The following is a 16961-nucleotide window of genomic DNA, read 5'->3' on the forward strand; positions in this document are numbered from 1 at the left end:
TGGGCCTTTGTGGTCTGGTTCAGGGCAGGTTCAGAATCACGGGTTCGGCAAGCCCGTGACACAGTGGCACCAGTCTGCCTCCCCAGCCCGCCCTCAGGGACTCCTCCTGTTCTTTGTACCCTTTGTCCTCTGAGCCAGTGGGTCTGACTTGATCTGGGCTTGTCCTCTCCATAGACTTCCTCCAGGGCTGTTCTTTGTCCTGGTTCCAATAGTGTTTTTTCTTTATACATACAGCTCTGTAATGTGGGTCTATAACAACAGAGCCCTTTGTTTTTGCTTGTAGCAGGGTCTCCCATGAAGGCATTGGACAAAATCATTTGCATTTTTGTGTAATAGGTCCGCTCAGGCCCCCAGAGCCTCCATCCCTTCTACATATTCTGTCTGTTTTTAATTTTTAAAAATTATTTTAAGTTACTATTTTTTATTTTTTTAAATTATGTTTTTAATTTCTTAAATTATTTTTTATTGTGTTAAAATATGTATAAACATAAAATTTGCCATGTTAACTATTTTTAATTGTGCGATTCAGGGACATTAATTACATTCACAGTGTTGTGCAGCCATCACCATTATCTATTTCTAAAACTTTTCATCACCCCAGAAAGCAGCTGTAATTAGTAACTCCCAATCCTCTCTGTCCCCAGGCTCCTAGTAACCTCTAATCTGTCTTCTGTCTCTATGAATTTTCCTAATCTAGATGTTTCTTATAAGTGGCATCATATACAGTTTGTCTTGTTGCGTCTGCCTTATTTCATTTAGCATGTTTGGAGGGTCTGTCCATGTTGTAGTGTATGTCAGAACCTCATTCCTTTCTGTGGCCGAATAACATTCCACTGTATGTGTATATATCACATAAAAACTGTTGTGTCTCTTTAAATTCAGGAAGCTGAGTTCAGAGTGTAGATTTTGAGCTGAAGAAATTTATAAGTGTGGGGCGATGTAGGAAAGAAAATTTCAGTTCAGGTTGGATAAATTGTGCTTTAGAATAGCTTCGTGTCAAAGTGAACATAGTGGAGGAAAGATAAGTAATTCTCTTGCCAGGTTCAGGTAGGTGGGCTGTGTAATGAACTAGAATTTGGATTTCTTTTTTTTGTTTGTTTTATGATTTTGTTTTCCGGGTGCTATGAAAATGAACAATTCAATTCAGTTCAGTTGCTCAGTCGTGTCCGACTCTTTGGACCCCATGAATTGCAGCACGCCAGGCCTCCATCACCAACTCCCAGAGTTCACTCAGACTCACGTCCGTCAAGTTGGTGATGCCATCCAGCCATCTCATCCTCTGTCATCCCCTTCTCCTCCTGCCCCCAATCCCTCCCAGCATCAGAGTCTTTTCCAATGAGTCAACTCATGAGGTGGCCAAAGTACTGGAGCTTCAGCTTTAGCATCATTCCCTCCAAAGAAATCCCAGGGCTGATCTCCTTCAGAATGGACTGGTTGGATCTCCTTGCAGTCCAAGGGACTCTCAAGAGTCTTCTCCAGTACCACAGTTCAAAAGCATCAATTCTTCGACGCTCAGCTTTCTTCACAGTCCAACTCTCACATCCATACATGACCACAGGAAAAACCATAGCCTTGACTAGACGGACCTTTGTTGGCAAAGTAATGTTTCTGCTTTTGAATATGCTATCTAGGTTGGTCATAACTTTACTCCGTAATCAAGATGAATGGGAACTGAAAATGACTAAGATCATGTCAGAAAGACTTGTACTTGCTGCAGAATGGAAGGGAGATGTTTTTCTTTTTTTTTTTTTTCTCATATTAGTAATTTCATGTATAAGAGAACAGAAGAGGCCTGAGAAGGAGATTAGGATTAGTAGCATCACAGTTTCCTGGTGGGCTTGGTTTGGGGACCTTTAAGGGAAGAGATGTGGGGCTTGGCAGAGGACTGAGGTTGGAAAAGCTCCAGCTTGTTCCTGACAGTGTCTTTCTACAAACAGGCTTCTCATTAGTGTTTGTTTCCCCCTTGGGGCAGGACGGAGGGTTAGGGGCGTGGGAGCAGAAAGGTCGCTTCCCCAGAGTCCTGGGTTATGCTGGCGGGGAGCGCAGCTGCGGGGTCCTGCCGCGGGCCCTGGCCTGAGACCTTCGTGAGCTCTGAGGCTGCAGGTGAGCCTGGGGGGCTGGGCTCTTGTTAGCAGCTCTGCTACTTGGGCAGAGCTGTCACTTGCTGGCTCCCCTGCCTGCTGCCTTTTGAGTTGACCCACAGAGGGCTCTGGGTCATGTTTCCTTAGAAGGTTCTTGGACTGGAGGATTGCGCGCATGCTTGAGGCGTGTGCCTCCGGGAAGGCGGATGGAGTGAATCCCTTCTTGTTAACCGGCTGTGGTGTGACTGCTTCTGCTTCTCTTTTCTGGTGTCACACTGCTGAGGCATCACCTCTTTGGCCTGGGTTTCATCAGTGAACCAGATCACGCCAAGAGACACATCTGGGCAGGTTCTGTGTAGCACAGACTGGAAAATAGCAACATGGAACAGGAGAAGTCAATTTTTTTTTTTTTAAGAAATAGTTCTATTTTTATCTGTTAATGTAATGGCTGTGCTTGGTCTTTATTGCTGTGCGCTGGCTTTCTGTCTAGTTGCAGCGGGCAGGGGGCTGCTCTCTAGTTGTGCTGCGTGGTCTCTCCTTGCCATGGCTTCTGCTGCTGTGGGGCACGGGCTGTCGGTGCGCACGGCCTTCAGTAGTTGCAGCTCATGGGCTTTAGTACAACGCGCTCAGTGGTTGTGGTCCATGGGCTTCGTTGCTCCACAGCGTGTGAAATCTTCCCAGACCAGGGATTGAACCTGTGTCCCCTGCATTGGCAGGCAGATTCTTAACCACTGAACCACTGGGGAATTCCAGAAGTAGATTTAAACGTGAATTTCATTGGAGAGCTCAGCAGGGAAAGGAATTCTTTGGGCCTTTCTATTAGAATTTTATATTCTGATTTTTTGGGTGTAAGTTTCTCTGTTGGGAAGCAACGCACAGACAAAACAGAGATTTAATTGGAAGACTATGGGATGGCCAGAAGGAAGACCTAATGAGTCTTCAGAAAGGACTGGAGCCAGAGCAGCGCAGTGATCTGGGAGCCAGAACCTCTCGGGGAGGATTCAGTACCGCCATGTCCAGTTTTGCTTCTTTTTGTTAGAAGTCAAAGTCCAGGGAGACAGACATGACCAGCCTGGTGGGGGTCAGGGAGGGGACCTTAACTGACAGTCCGTGCAGGGCGGATCTTGTGCAGAAAGCTGGTGTTCTGAGTCGCGCTGGGCGCTGTCACTCAAAGAAGGAGACAGCTTGGGCAGCAGCAGCAGAAGGGGCCCTCTGCCCCACATGTTCCCAGAACAACGGGGGACCAGAAGCAGAGACTTCCACCTTGCAGTGCAGTTTGTTTTATGCCAGGGGCCTAGGCTTTCTGGTGTTTTTACGTTGAGGGCTGACCTTACTGAACATTCTTTATCAGTGAATCACTGTTTGTGCAAGAAACGTGTTTTTTTGAGGGGTCAGTCCTTGAAGGTTTTTCCCAAGGATTTCTCTTGGTCTGGCCTTTGCACAGAGAACAGGGGGGAGGGTTTCCAGAATGTCCATTTGGCCGAGAGCAGCTGAAGTTGCTGTCAATTACACAGGCATGCTCTCCTGTGCCACATGTGAGAACAATGCCCTCTCGAGGAAGTGGCCTTTTTAAGAAAGTGCCTAATGTGGAAAATGGTTGACAGTTTGTCACTAGAGCTAGAGGGGCAGTTTTTTGGTTTCTTTGGTTAGACTTACTTGGACACTGCCCACAGTCACTAGGAGCTGACCAAGATTATGCACGTGTGTATATGAGTGTGGGGGTTGGAGTTGATGTCTCCAGCTCTTACCTGTACACATCCTGATTCGGTCTCCACGTCCCTGCCACCTCCCCTGGGTGCCCTAATGTTCACGGCCAGGTCCTCCTTGCTAATTCGCTTTTCTCCCTTCTTGCCAGGTGTCTGCAAATGGTGTACGTTGTCAGTGCCATCCAGCGTGTGCCAGGCTGATCCATGGTCACTTTCCGGGATGGCAGCAAGGTGACTTCAGCTGAGGATGACCCTGACTGAAAGGCTGCGTGAGAAGATATCTCAGGCCTTCTACAACCATGGGCTGTTCTGTGCGTCCTACCCCATCCCCATCATTCTCTTCACGGGGCTCTGCATCTTAGCCTGCTGGTATGTTTCCAAGTTGCCCTGGATATGGTAGGCCAGTCGACTTCCTAACCCTGACTGTTGTGTAGCCCTTGGACTGTGTCTTTTTACACAGTGGAACTTGAGGCTCATTCCGGGCCACCAGTGGGAACCTCTAGTCCTGGGGTGGAAGCCGCTGCACTAAAACAGCCCAGGCTCACCCTAATTTAGTAAGTCGCCAGGTTTGTTCATATTATTGAGAAGTTCTCAAAATAACGTTGAGATGTTTCTAAGAAACTGCAGGGTGAATAAAAGTGTGATCTTTTAATTTTCCTTCTCAGCAGTGGTAGCTTCCTTTTGGTATCTGGTTAAGAGCAGGAGCCTTGGAGTGTTGCAAGAACAGTCCATTTCAACACTTCTTGGGATCCCATCAGTGTTGCAGGCTAATCCCAGGATAGGGTTTTCTACACATGGGCCTGTCATTGCCTCTCGCGGGATCTTTTGTCGCATGGACTCCAGTTGTGTGGGCCCAGTACTTGCAGTGTGCGGGCTCTCTGGTTGTGGCATGTTGGACTTAGTTGTCTTGCAGGATGTGGGGTCTTAGGTCCTGGACCAGGGATCGCACCGGTGTCTCCTGCATTGCAAGGTGGATTCTTAACCACTGGATCACCAGGCACTTCCCTCTCCAGTCATTTTCTTGGGTTCCTGGGGAGCCTCCTCTGACCTCTGGTCCCAGGGCCGCCGCACTCACCGCACTGTTGGGAGGCTGTGCCGCCGTCTCTCCATGTCTTTTGAGCTGTCCCAGGGCCCTGGAGAACCCTGAAAGCTGCGGCTGATGAAGACACTGTAGAAGGAGAGGCTTGATGTAAGGTGACAACCAGTGGTCCCCTTTGGCTCTCAAACACTGACAAGAAAAGAGCCCACCTCGTCCTTGTCTCTGGGAAGAATTCTGGTTTTCAGATTTGTTGCACATCTAATGTTTATAGAAGTTTGCATTGCTGTGCTGGAAGAAGGATGGTTCAGGACTGAACTCGTTGTTCAGTTGTTAATGATCCCAAGTTCTTCCTTAATTAGGACAAGGAAAGATGAGCATATTCATTGAGAATTTCCTGCTGGGTGCTTCAGCAGGTATATAATTAAATGTCTCATTGATCCTCATAAAAACCTTGGGAAATGGTCCAGTTATATTTCCATTTAACCAAAGGGAGAATGGAAGATTAAAGCTTGCCTGGTCTACACAACCAATGAGCAGGGAACCAAGTTCAGATCCAGGCCAGGGATCCTGGTGCCTGCAGCTGTGGCACTGTGTTCCCCTGGTCTCCTCACTCTGGCTCAGTGTATTTGTTTAAACTTTGATAATTTGTGTTGTACATGATAAGATGCTTATGGCTTTATCCTGCATCTGATGAATTAGGAGTGTTCGGAGAACCCAGCTCTTGGTTTTGCTTGTATTCTTTCCTTTACGTCAATTTATGCATCTCTGTCTTTCAGAATCATCCTTTTCTAGGTCTGGCTCATGTGCTTGGGCAGAGATTCTTAAAGCTGCGCTAGCATCAGAATCACCAGGAAGGCCCGTTAAACGAAACTGCCGGGCTCTACCCCAGAGTTTCTCGTTCGTCAGGTCTGAGTGAAGCCAAGAACTTGCGTCTCTAAACAGCTTCCCAGGCCAGGGGCCCACATGCTGAGAACACTAGACTGTGTGTCTCTCTTGAAAAGTTCTACCACATCTCAGCTAAAAGTATTTTTTATTCTGACTTCTATAGCAGCAGTGGTGACGCTCATGGTCATTATTGCTCCTCTCGCCTTCTGTAGGGGTGGGTGGTGTCCAGCTCCCCTGTCATAAATTCTCACTTCTGTGATAGCCTCTGTGTATGTGCCTTTGCACCTGGAAGGGTGTTAAGTAAATCCATAATGGATGAACACCCTGAATTAAACTTGTTTTCTCAATGGGCAGTTGAAGAGGTAGTTGTGACTCCCTTTCCACAAGGACAGCTCTAGTACCAGAAAGGAAAGGGTGTTTCTTCTTGCCATTCACCTTCTGAGGATTGGATTTGGCTAGCCGGGTCCAGACAGCTTCCCAGACAGGGAGTGTGTGAGGTGGGCAGCAGCTGTGAATGTAGCTGGGTACAACTGGGATTTATCTTTGAATGAATAATTTGAAATCACACATGTGTTTCAAAACAAATTGTCCTTGGATTTGTGATAGGGGCCTCTGGTATGAAAACTTTCTGACCTTTGGGGCTAAGGTCTCAAGTATGGAAGATTCCTTGACTCAAGGTGAATTAGAATGGGGTGGGGGATAGGAGAAGAGGCAGATGTGATAATAACAGTATTGAGCAACCATTGTAGCCCAGTTGCAGAAGAAAAGCAAAAAGCAAGGGAGACAGGGAAAGGTATGCTCACCTGCATGCAGAGTTCCAGAGAAGAGCAGAGAGAGACAAGAAGGCCTTTTTCAATGAACAATGCGAAGAAGTAGAGGAAAACAACAGAATGGGGAACGACTACCGATGGCTTCAAGAAAATTTGAGATATCAAAAGAACATTTCATGCAGTGATGGACACAGAAAAGACAGAAGTGGTGAAGACCTAACAGAAGCAGAAAAGATCAAAAAGAGGTGGCAGGAATACACATAAAACTGTACAGAAAAGATCTTATTGACCCGGATAACCACAATGGTGTAATCACTCACCTAGAGCCAGACATCCTGGAGTGTGAAGTCAAGTGGGCCTTAAGAAGCACTGCTGCCACTAAAGCTAGTGGAGATGATGAAATTCCAGTAGAGCTACTTAAAATCCTAAAAGATGATGCTTTTTAAAGTGATCCACTCAGTATGTCAAGAAATTTGGAAAACCCAGCAGCAGCCGCAGGACTAGAAAGGTCAGTCTTCATCCCAGTTTCCCAACAAGGCAGTACTAAAGAACGTTCAAGTTCAGTTCAGTTCCGTCAGTCAGTTGTGTGTGACTCTGTGACCCCATGAACCACAGCACGCCAGGCCTCCCTGTTTATCACCAACTGCGGAGTCCACCCAAACCCATGTCCATTGTGTTGGTGATACCATCCAACCATCTCATCCTCTTTTGTCCCCTTCTCCTCCTTCCCTCACTCTTTCCAGCATCAGGGTCTTTTCAAATGAGTCAGCTCTTCGCATCAGGTGGCCAAAGTATTGGGGTTTCAGCTTCAAAATCAGTCCTTCCAGTGAACACCCAGGACTGATCTCCTTTAGGATGGACTGGTTGGATCTCCTTGCAGTCCAAGGGACTCTCAAAAGTCTCCTCCAACACCACAGTTCAAAAGCATCAATTCTTCGGCACTCAGCTTTCTTTATGAATGTTCAAACTACTGGACAATTGCACTTATCTCCCATGCTAGTAATGTTATGCTCAAAATCCTTCAAGCTAGGCTTCAGCAATACTTGAATCAAGAACTTCCAGATGTACAAGCTGGGTTTAGAAAAGTCAGAGGAACTAGAGATCAAATTGCCAACATTCATTGGATCATAGAGAAAGCAAGGGAATTCCAGAAAAACATCTACTTCTGTTTCATTGAGTACGCTAAAGCTTTTGACTGTGTGCATCATAACAAACTGTGGGAAACTCTTCAAGAGATGAGAATACCAGACCATGTTACCTGTCTCTGGAGAAAACTGTATGCAGGTCAAGAAGCAGTAGTTACAACCTTATTTGGAACAGCTGATGTTCAAAATTGAGAAAGGAGTACCCCAAGGCTGTACATTGTCACCCTGTTTATTTAACTCATATGCAGAGCACACCATTCGAAATGCTGGGCTGGCTGAGTTACAGGTGGAATCCAGATTGTTGCGAGAAATATCAACAACCTCAGGTATGCAGATGATACCACTCTAATTGCAGAAGGCAAAAGGAACTAAAGAGCCTCTTGATGAGGGTGAAACAGGAGAGTGAAAAAGCTGGCTAAAAGTCAGCATTCAGAAAATGAAGATCATGACATTTGCTGCTATGACTGCATGGCAAATAGAAGGGGAAAAGGTGGAAGCACTGATACATTTCCTCTTCTTGGGTTCTGAAATCACTGTGGATGGTGACTGCAACCTTACAATTAGAAGATAGTTGCTTCTTGCAATGAAAGCTATGACCAAGGCAGTGTGTTAAAAAGCAGAGACATCACTTTGCCAATAAAGTTCCATATAATCAATGCTGTGGTCTTTGCAGTGGTCAGGTATGGATGTGAGAGTTGGACCACAAAAGAAGGCAGAGTGCCGGAGAATTGCTGCTTTCGAACTGTGGTGCTGGAGAAGAGTCTTGAGAGTGCATTGGACAGCAAGGAGATCATACCTGTCCATGCTAAAAGAAACCAATCCTGGATACTCACTGGAAGGACGGACGCTGAAGCTGAAGCTCCAGTTCTTGGGCCACCTGGTGTGAAGAGCCGATTCACTGGAAAAGACCCTGATGCTGGGAAAGATTGAAGGCAGAAGGAGAAGAAGGTAATAGAAGATGAGATGGTTGGATGGCATCACTGATTCAGTGGACTTGAACTTGGGCAAACTCTGGGAGATGGTGAGGGACCGGGAAGCCAGGCATGCTGCAGTCCATGGGCTCACAAAGAGTCGGCCGCAGCCTGGTGACTGAGCAGCAGCAGCAGCAGCCCAGTTGCAGCCCAGTTGCAGCCCAGCTGGGCAGACGCCTGTCTTAGATCCCACACGTGTTTCTGGAGGAACATCAGTCCTGGGAAGCGGGTGGGAGCCCTCGGGGTGGGGCTGGGCTGGCGAGAGGGAGTGGAGACTCATCTTCACTGAGCACTGGCTTCGCGTGCGAGCGCTTCCCCGCATGCTGTTTCATTTGCTCGCCTGACATCCTTGAAGGCGGCAGTTATTCCCTTGTTCCTCTGCTGATGATGACACTTGTACGGAGAGATAGTAAGTGGTGTGTGCGGCAGCTGATAGGTCTGTGTGGTGGATCCACATCTGTGGTTTCTCCACTTCACTGTGGTGATGTGAACTTTATGAGGAACACTTTGGTGCTGATAACTGTCACTGCAGGGGCCTGCTCCTTGACCAAGAAGCTGGAGAAAGAGTCTCAGTTGCAGTGGGCCAGTGGCCAGTGGGCCAGGATCTGCCTAGACAGAGGACAGAGAGGCTTTTTGAGGTAGCGGTCCTACATAATAGACGTTGAGGAGAGTGCACGCAGTTGGGTTTTATAGCCACCTCAATCTAGATGGCTGTAGTATATGCCAAGAGCCGTGCCAGATAGTAATGCCGAACACAGACCCTCCCACACTCTCAGCCTGAGAGAGACGATTGCAGTGCCACTGAATTTTTTTTAAGTTTGTGCATTTATTATTATTTTGAAAAATAATTTTTGTATATGTCTGTTGGCTGTGCTGGGTCCTCTTGCTGCACGGGCTTTTCTCTAGTCGCTGCGCGCGGGGCTACTCTGCAGTTGTGGTGGGCATCTCATTGCAGTGGCCTCTCTTGTTGCAGAGCACGGGCTCCAGGCGCATGACCTCAGTAGCTGGTGCACAGGTTGTGTTGCCCCTTGGCATGTGGCATGTTCCTGGACCAGAGATCAAACCCACGTGTCATGCGTTGGCAGGTGGATTTTTATCCGCTGAGCCACCAGGGAAGCCCCTGCAGGGTAGATCCTTAGCCACTGGCCCAGCAGGGAAGTTCCTGTGATTTTTGTGTTTAACTGAAGGATAGTTGATTTCTCATGTTGTGTCAGTTTCTTCTCTACAGCAAAGTGATTCAGTTATCCATGTATACATACTGTTTTTCATATTCTTTCCATTATGGTTTGTTACAGGATATTGAATATTCTTCCCTTTGCTGTAGAGGAGGACCTTGTTTTATCTGTTTTTTATGTAGTAGTTTGTATTTGCTAATTCTAAACTCCTTATTTATCCTTCCCCATTCCCCTTTGGTAACTGGTTCTAAACTTCTGTGTCTGTGTGTCTGTTTCTGTTTGTAAAGTTCATTTGTGTCATATTTTAGCTTCACATATAAGTGATATCATATAGTGCTTGTCTTTCTCTTGCTGACTTCACTTCGTACGATCACCTCTGGGTCCGTCCATGTTGCTGCAAATGGCGTTATTTCATCCTTTTTTTATAACTGATATTCCTTTTTTCATATATACATGCTTCATCTTCCATATCCATTCATCTGTCCGTGGGCATTTAGGTGGTTTCCATGTCTTGGCTATTGTAAGGAGTGCTGCTGTGAACCTAAGAGCGCCTGTTGCCTTTTTGAATTAGAGTTTGCTCCAGATAGAGTCCCAGGAGTGAGCTTGCTGGGCTGTATGGGAGCTGATTTTTAAGGAACCTCTATACTGGTTTCTGTAGCGCTGTCCCAGTTTATATTCCCACCACTTTTGGTGGGAATGTAAATTTTTTCCACATCCTCTTCAGCATTTATTATATGTAGACAGTCTTACAATGGCCATTCTGACCAGTGTGAGGTAGTACCTCAGTGTAGTATTTTTTTAATTTTATTTATTTTTAATTGGAGGATAATTGTTTTACAATATTCTGTTGGTTTCTGCCATACAGCAACATGAATCAGCCATAGGTGTAAATATGTCCCCTCCCTCTTGAATCTTCCTCCCAACCCCACATTGTAGTTTTAATTTGCATTTCTGTAATAATTAGTGCAGGTCAGGAAGCAACAGTTAGACCTGGACATGGAACAACAGACTGGTTCCAAATACGAAAAGGAGTATGTCAAGGCTGTATATTGTCACCCTGCTTATTTAACTTATATGCAGAGTACATCATGAGAAACGCTGGGCTGGAAGAAGCACAAGTTGGAATCAAGATTGCCGGGAGAAATATCAGTAACCTCAGATATGCAGATGACACCACCCTTATGGCAGAAAGTGAAGAGGAACTGGAAAGCCTCTTGATGAAAGTGAAAGAGGAGAGTGAAAAAGTTGGCTTAAAGCTCAACATTCAGAAAATGAAGATCACGGCATCTGGTCCCATCACTTCATAGGAAATACATGGGGCAACAGTGGAAACAATGTCAGACTTTATTTTTGGGGGGCTCCAAAATTACTGCAGATGGTGATTGCAGTCATGAAATTAAAAGACGCTTACTCCTTGGAAGGAAAGTTATGACCAACCTAGACAGCATATTCAAAAGCAGAGACATTACTTTGCCAACAAAGGTCCATCTAGTCAAGGCTATGGTTTTTCCAGTGGTCATGTATGGATGTGAAGTTGGACTGTAAAGAAAGCTGAGTGCCAAAGAATTGATGCTTTTGAACTGTGGTGTTGGAGAAGACTCTTGAGAGTCCCTTGGACTGCAAGGAGATCCAACCAGTCCATTCTAAAGGAGATCAGTCTTGGATGTTCATTGGAAGGACTGATTTTGAAGCTGAAACTCCAATACTTTGGCCACCTCATGTGAAGAGTTGACTCATTGGAAAAGACCCTGATGCCGGGAGGGATTAGGGGCAGGAGGAAAAGGGGACGACCAAGGATGAGATGGCTGGATGGCATCACTGACTCGATGGATGTGAGTCTGAGTGAACTCCGGGAGTTGGTGATGGACAGGGAGTCCTGGCATGCTGCGATTCATGGAATCGCAAAGAGTCGGACACGACTGAGTGACTGAACTGAACTGAATAATTCGTGCTGTCAAGCATCTTTTCATGAGGTTATTGGCCATCTGTATGTCTTCTTTGGAGAAGTGAATAGACCGCTTATAGTGGTTTCATTAGATGCCCAGGCTCCATTCAACTGCTTACCTGTAGTCTACGTGGAACGAGAAACTTGTTCAGCCTGATGAAGGGGCTGCTGCTCTCGCTCCCTCTGTCTGGCTCTAGCAGCTTCCTGAGCTGTGCGCCTGTTCATCACAGGATCACCCTGGGAGCCATGAATGCTCTTTCCTTTGGGAAAATCTGATGAAACTTGTAGCAAGTAGGCACTGTGGCGACAGGTGTCTACTTACATTTCCTAGAGCTAATTAGGCCACCAGGATGCCCTGCAGCGGCCCAGCAAGGCAGAGTCCTGTTGCTTGGGTCTACCATGGGAAGCGGTGGGCATGCTGTGGTGTGAAGGAACAGTGTCTGGGTGCCAGGCCAGCTGGGTTGCCGTCCCTGTGGGTCAGAGGTTTATGTGGGGGTCACTGGGTCACTTGTGATTCCATAACGTGCTGCTCGTGGTTACAGAGGGTGAATTTTACCTTAGAGAGCAAGTTGGAATCACAATGAGACCATTCCGAACCCCCTAAAGGAGGCGAATCCTGCAGGGTGTGTGGATGTCTGAGAGCAGACATGGCCCTTTCCTCCTTTTTCTCTGGAGCAAAGCAGCCCGTTCAGGCTGAGACCGGACATCTCGGTTGTGGTGGCCTCTGCTCTCAACCTCTCTCTCCCGTGTCTGCCGTGGCTCAGGTTTCCCCATGATTGTCGTCACCCCTTTGCAGGTGGGCACCCGGGCTTATAGAACAGGCTGCTTCTTTCTGTACCCTGTGACCACTCTGAACATGCTTAGATTCTTTTCATGAATGAAAAAGAAATCTGAGTAACAGAAGCCGGGTCTGCACCTGTGCTTTGAGAGCTGGGCTGGTTGGCCGGGAAGGATGTCCCAGAGCACCACGGACCTGTGTCCCAAAGCCCAGATGCAGGAGCCTGGGGCCCAGCTACAGCAGCCGCTCCTAGGTCCTGTTCAGCACTCTGAAGCCAGAGGCTCCCTCCAAGCAGAAGTTACCCCTGGCCCCACACACAAACTCTGGAAAAGTTCTGAAGGGCTTGGAGGAGATCAGAGGTGCCCTTATCAACCCAGACTTCCTCAAACAGAAGAGAGATCAGGAGATCTCCGAAGTTTCCCCTTGTAGACTTTCACCACCCAACCCTAGTTCTGCTCTGCTGTCCCCTGAGAAGGGGAGAGAGGAAGCGCGTCCGACTGCTGGTGCCTTTGGAGGGGAGTCCTGTGCCATGCCTCTGCGTGCCATCTTTCTGGGTGCTCTTCCTGTGTGTCTTTGGTGTCGCCTGAGCTCTCATCGTAACACCATCATTTGTGGGACCCAGTGCAGCATGAAGGTGCAGGGCTGCCTCCTCAAAAAGCAAGGGAAAAGTACCATTAAAGGTTCTGGAGTATGTTCAGATGCGAGTGGGTGAAAGGCTTGCTCCTGCCAAGTTGCTCCTGCCCATCCGATGTGCTGTGGTACAGCCAGCCTGGGATAAGCCACGGCCGGTGCCTCGCCCAGCTCCAGGACACAGTGAGGGGTGCGCTGCTGAACAGCCCTACTGGTTTTGATTGGGTGCCTGTAGGCAGCAGCAGCACATGGACACCTGGCCTGAGAGGGGATGGCCAGATCCTGGGACGCAGGCGGGCAGGGGCGCTGATGGTCACACTCCTGGCCGAGGGTGGAGGGACCGCCTGTGAACCTATACTCCGCATCATGTGCCGTTGTGATGGACTTGGCTTATGAAACACAAATCAAAAGATAGATTTGTTAAGAATTTCTGTATATCTACTGCAGAGCATTAAACCCAAAGCTCCAGGCCCTTCTGAACGTGGGGTCTTACGCAGCCATATAGGTGCACACCATGAAGCTAGTCCTCAGTACAGCATCTGGTAGGTTAAAAATCAGCCTACATGTCTTGAACATCTTCCATGTGGCTGGTATGAGGATGCGAAAGTTAGAAGGACATGTTCCCACCTCACATCTCTTACATTAATTAAGCAGGTGAATTGAGGAGCGGTGTCTGCAGGTTGTCATGGGAATGTAGAAGAGAGGTGCCTAACTGCTTGGGTTGGAAAGATGAGGTGGCCTTGAAGGATACACAGGAGTTTAGTTAGCATTTAGTGGGTAGAGGGCGTGTGTTAGTTTGGGCTCCTCGAGGCAAGGATTTGAGTGCATGTAGCTTATGTGTCACACACGACTGAGTGACTTCACTTTCACTTTTCACTTTCATGCATTGGAGAAGGAAATGGCAACCCACTCCAGTGTTCTTGCCTGGAGAATCCCAAGGGCAGGGGAGCCTGGTGGGCTGCCGTCTCTGGGGTTGCACAGACACGACTGAAGCGACTTAGCAGCAGCAGCAGCTTATGTGCAAGATGGAATGAATAGTGGTCAGCGGGTGGGAGAGGGGGCTGGAAAGGGAGGCACATTATCTGGCAAGTTTATACCGTGGGCCGCCTGAGAGTCACATTTGGGGACACTGAGGAACAGTGCAGGTCGTCCGCCTCAGAGCTCCCCGACGGGGAGAGCTGCACCCTCCGCCGGGTCAGCAGACTCATCCCCTGCAGGGCCGCATAGGAGGGCCACGTGGAGCCTTCATCACATATTTTTCTTTGGTCGTTTTGTTTTATATGTTGATGTTCAGTCGCTCAGTTGTGTCTGAGTCTTTACAACCCCATGGACTGCAGCATGCCAGGCTGCCCTGCCCTTCACCATCACCTGGAGTTTCCTCAAACTCGTGTCCACTGAGTCAGTGATGCCATCCAATTATCTTATCTTCTCTTGTCCCCTTTTCTCCTTCTGCCATCAGTCTTTCCCAGCATCAGGGTCTTTTCCAGTGAGTCAGCTCTTCACATCAGGTGACCAAAGTATCGAAGCTTCAGCATCAGTTGTTCCAGTGAATATTCAGGGTTGATTTCCTTTAGGGTTGACTAGTTTGAACTCTGTGCAGTTCAAGGGACTCTCAAGAGTCTTCTGCAAAACCACAGGTAAAAAGCATCAGTTTTTCTGCACTCAGCCTTCTTTATGGTCCATGACTACTAGAAAAACCATACCTTTGACTATACAGACATTTGTCAGCAAACTGATGTCTTTGCTTTCTAATAGGCTATCTAGGTTTGTCATAGCTTTTCTTCCAAGGAGCAAGGGTCTTTTAATTACATGGCTGCAGTCACCATTTGCAGTGATTTTGGAGCCTAAAAAAATAAAGTCTCTCACTCTTGCCATTTTTCTCCATCTGTTTGCCATGAAGTGAAGGGACCGGATGCCATGATCTTAGTGTTTTGAATGTTGAGTTTTAAGCCAGCCTTTTCACTCTCCTTTTTCACCTTCATCAAGAGCCTCTTTATTTCCTCTTTACTTTCAGCCATTAGGGTGGTATCATCTGCATATCTGAGGTTATTGATATTTCTCTTGGCAATCTTGATTCCAGCTTTTGCTTCATCCAGCCCAGCATTTCGCATAATGTACTCTGCATATAAGTTCAATCAACAGGGTGACAATATACAGCCTTGATGTACTCCTTTCCCAATTTAGAGCCAGTCTGTTCCATGTCCATTTCTAACTGTTGCTTCTTGACTTGCATACAGATTTCTCAGGAGGCAAATAAGGTGGTCTGGTATTCCCATCTCTTTCAGAATTTTCCAGTTTGTTGTGATCCACACAGTCAAAGGCTTTAGTGTAGTCAGTGAAGCAGAAGTAGATGTTTTTCTGTAATTCTCTTGCTTTTCCTAGATCCAGTGGATCTTGACAATTTGATCTCTGGCTCCTCTGCCTCTTCTAAATCCAGCTTGTATATCTGGAAGTTCTCAGTCACATACTTTTGAAGCCTAGCTTGAAGGATTTTGAACTTTACCTTGCTAGCATGTGAAATGAGCACAATTGTCCAGTAGTTTGAACATTCTGTGGCATTGCCCTTATTTGGGATTGGAATGAAAATGGACCTTTTCCAGTCCTATGGCCACTGCCGAGTTTTCCAGATTTGCTAGCATATTAAGTGCAGCCCTTTAACAGCATCATCTTTTAGGATTTGAAATAACTCTGCTGAAATTCCATCACTTCCACTAGCCTTGTTTGTAGTAATGCCTTCTAAGGCCCACTTGACTTCACACTCCATGATGTCTGGCTCTAGGTGAGTGATCACACCTCCATGGTTATCTGGGTCATTAAGACCTTTTTTGTACAGTTCTGTGTATTCTTGGCATCTCTTATGTCTTCTGCTTCTGTTAGGTTCTTGCTGTTTCTGTCATTTATTGTGTCCATCTTTGCATGAAATGTTCCTTATTATCTGATTTTCTTAAAGAGATCTCTAGTCTTTCCCATTCTGTTGTTTTCTCTTTCTCATTGCATTGTTCATTTAAAAAGGCTTTCTTATCTCTCCTTGCTGTTCTCTGAAACTCTGCAGTCAGTTAGGTATCTTCCTTTTTTGTCTTGCCTTTCGCTTCTCCTTTTTCCAGCTATTTGTAAGCCCTCCACAGACAACCATTTTGCCTTCTTGCATTTCTTTTCCTTTGGCATGGTTTTGGTCACTACCTCCTGTACAGTGTATGAACCTCCATCCATAGTTCTTGAGGCACTCTGTCTATCAGATCTAATCCCTTGAATGTGTTTGTCACTTCCACTGTATAATCGTAAGGGATTTGATTAAGGTCATACCTGAATGGCCTAGTGGTTTTCCCTGTTTTCTTCACGTAAGTCTGAATTTGGCAAGAAGGGGCTCATGGTCTGAGCCACACTCAGCTTCAGGTGGTGTTTTTGTTGACGGTATAGAGCTTTTCCATCTTTGACTGCAAAGAATATAATCAGTCTGATTTTTGTACTGATCATCTGGTGATGTCCATGTGTAGAGTGGTCTCTTTGTATTGTTGGAAGAGGATGTTTGGTATGACCAGTGCATTCTCTTGACAGAACTCTGTTAGCCTTTGCCCTGCTTCATTTTGTACTCCAAGGCTAAATTTGCCTGTTCTTCCAGGTATCTCTTTTTTTTTTTTTCCCTCCAGGTATCTCTTGACTCCCAGTTTTTGCATTGCAGTCCTCTGTGGTGGAAAGGACATCGTTTTGGGGGGGGGGGTTATTAATTATAGAAGGTCTTGTTGGTTTTAACCCTTTTAAAATGTAAAAATCACTTTGAATTCACAGACCACATGAATACAGGACATGGACTGTAGTTTGCCGACCCCTAATCTATA

At 46.7% G+C, this 16961-nt stretch overlaps 1 protein-coding gene across 6 annotated transcripts in view; it reads left to right on the top strand.

Annotated features, from left to right (window-relative positions):
* Positions 1-16961, top strand: part of SCAP (SREBF chaperone) — a 96731-nt gene that overhangs the window by 44551 nt on the left and 35219 nt on the right. For all 6 annotated transcript variants that reach the window (XM_069561608.1, XM_069561606.1, XM_069561609.1 and 3 more), the window contains one exon: positions 3937-4156. In XM_069561608.1, coding sequence (XP_069417709.1) covers positions 4035-4156 — 122 coding nt within the window. In that variant the 5' untranslated portion in view covers positions 3937-4034. The remainder of the gene's footprint in view (positions 1-3936; positions 4157-16961) is intronic.

The sequence above is a fragment of the Ovis canadensis genome, chromosome 19 (assembly GCF_042477335.2).
Source record: "Ovis canadensis isolate MfBH-ARS-UI-01 breed Bighorn chromosome 19, ARS-UI_OviCan_v2, whole genome shotgun sequence".
Classification (NCBI taxonomy): Eukaryota; Metazoa; Chordata; class Mammalia; order Artiodactyla; family Bovidae; genus Ovis; species Ovis canadensis.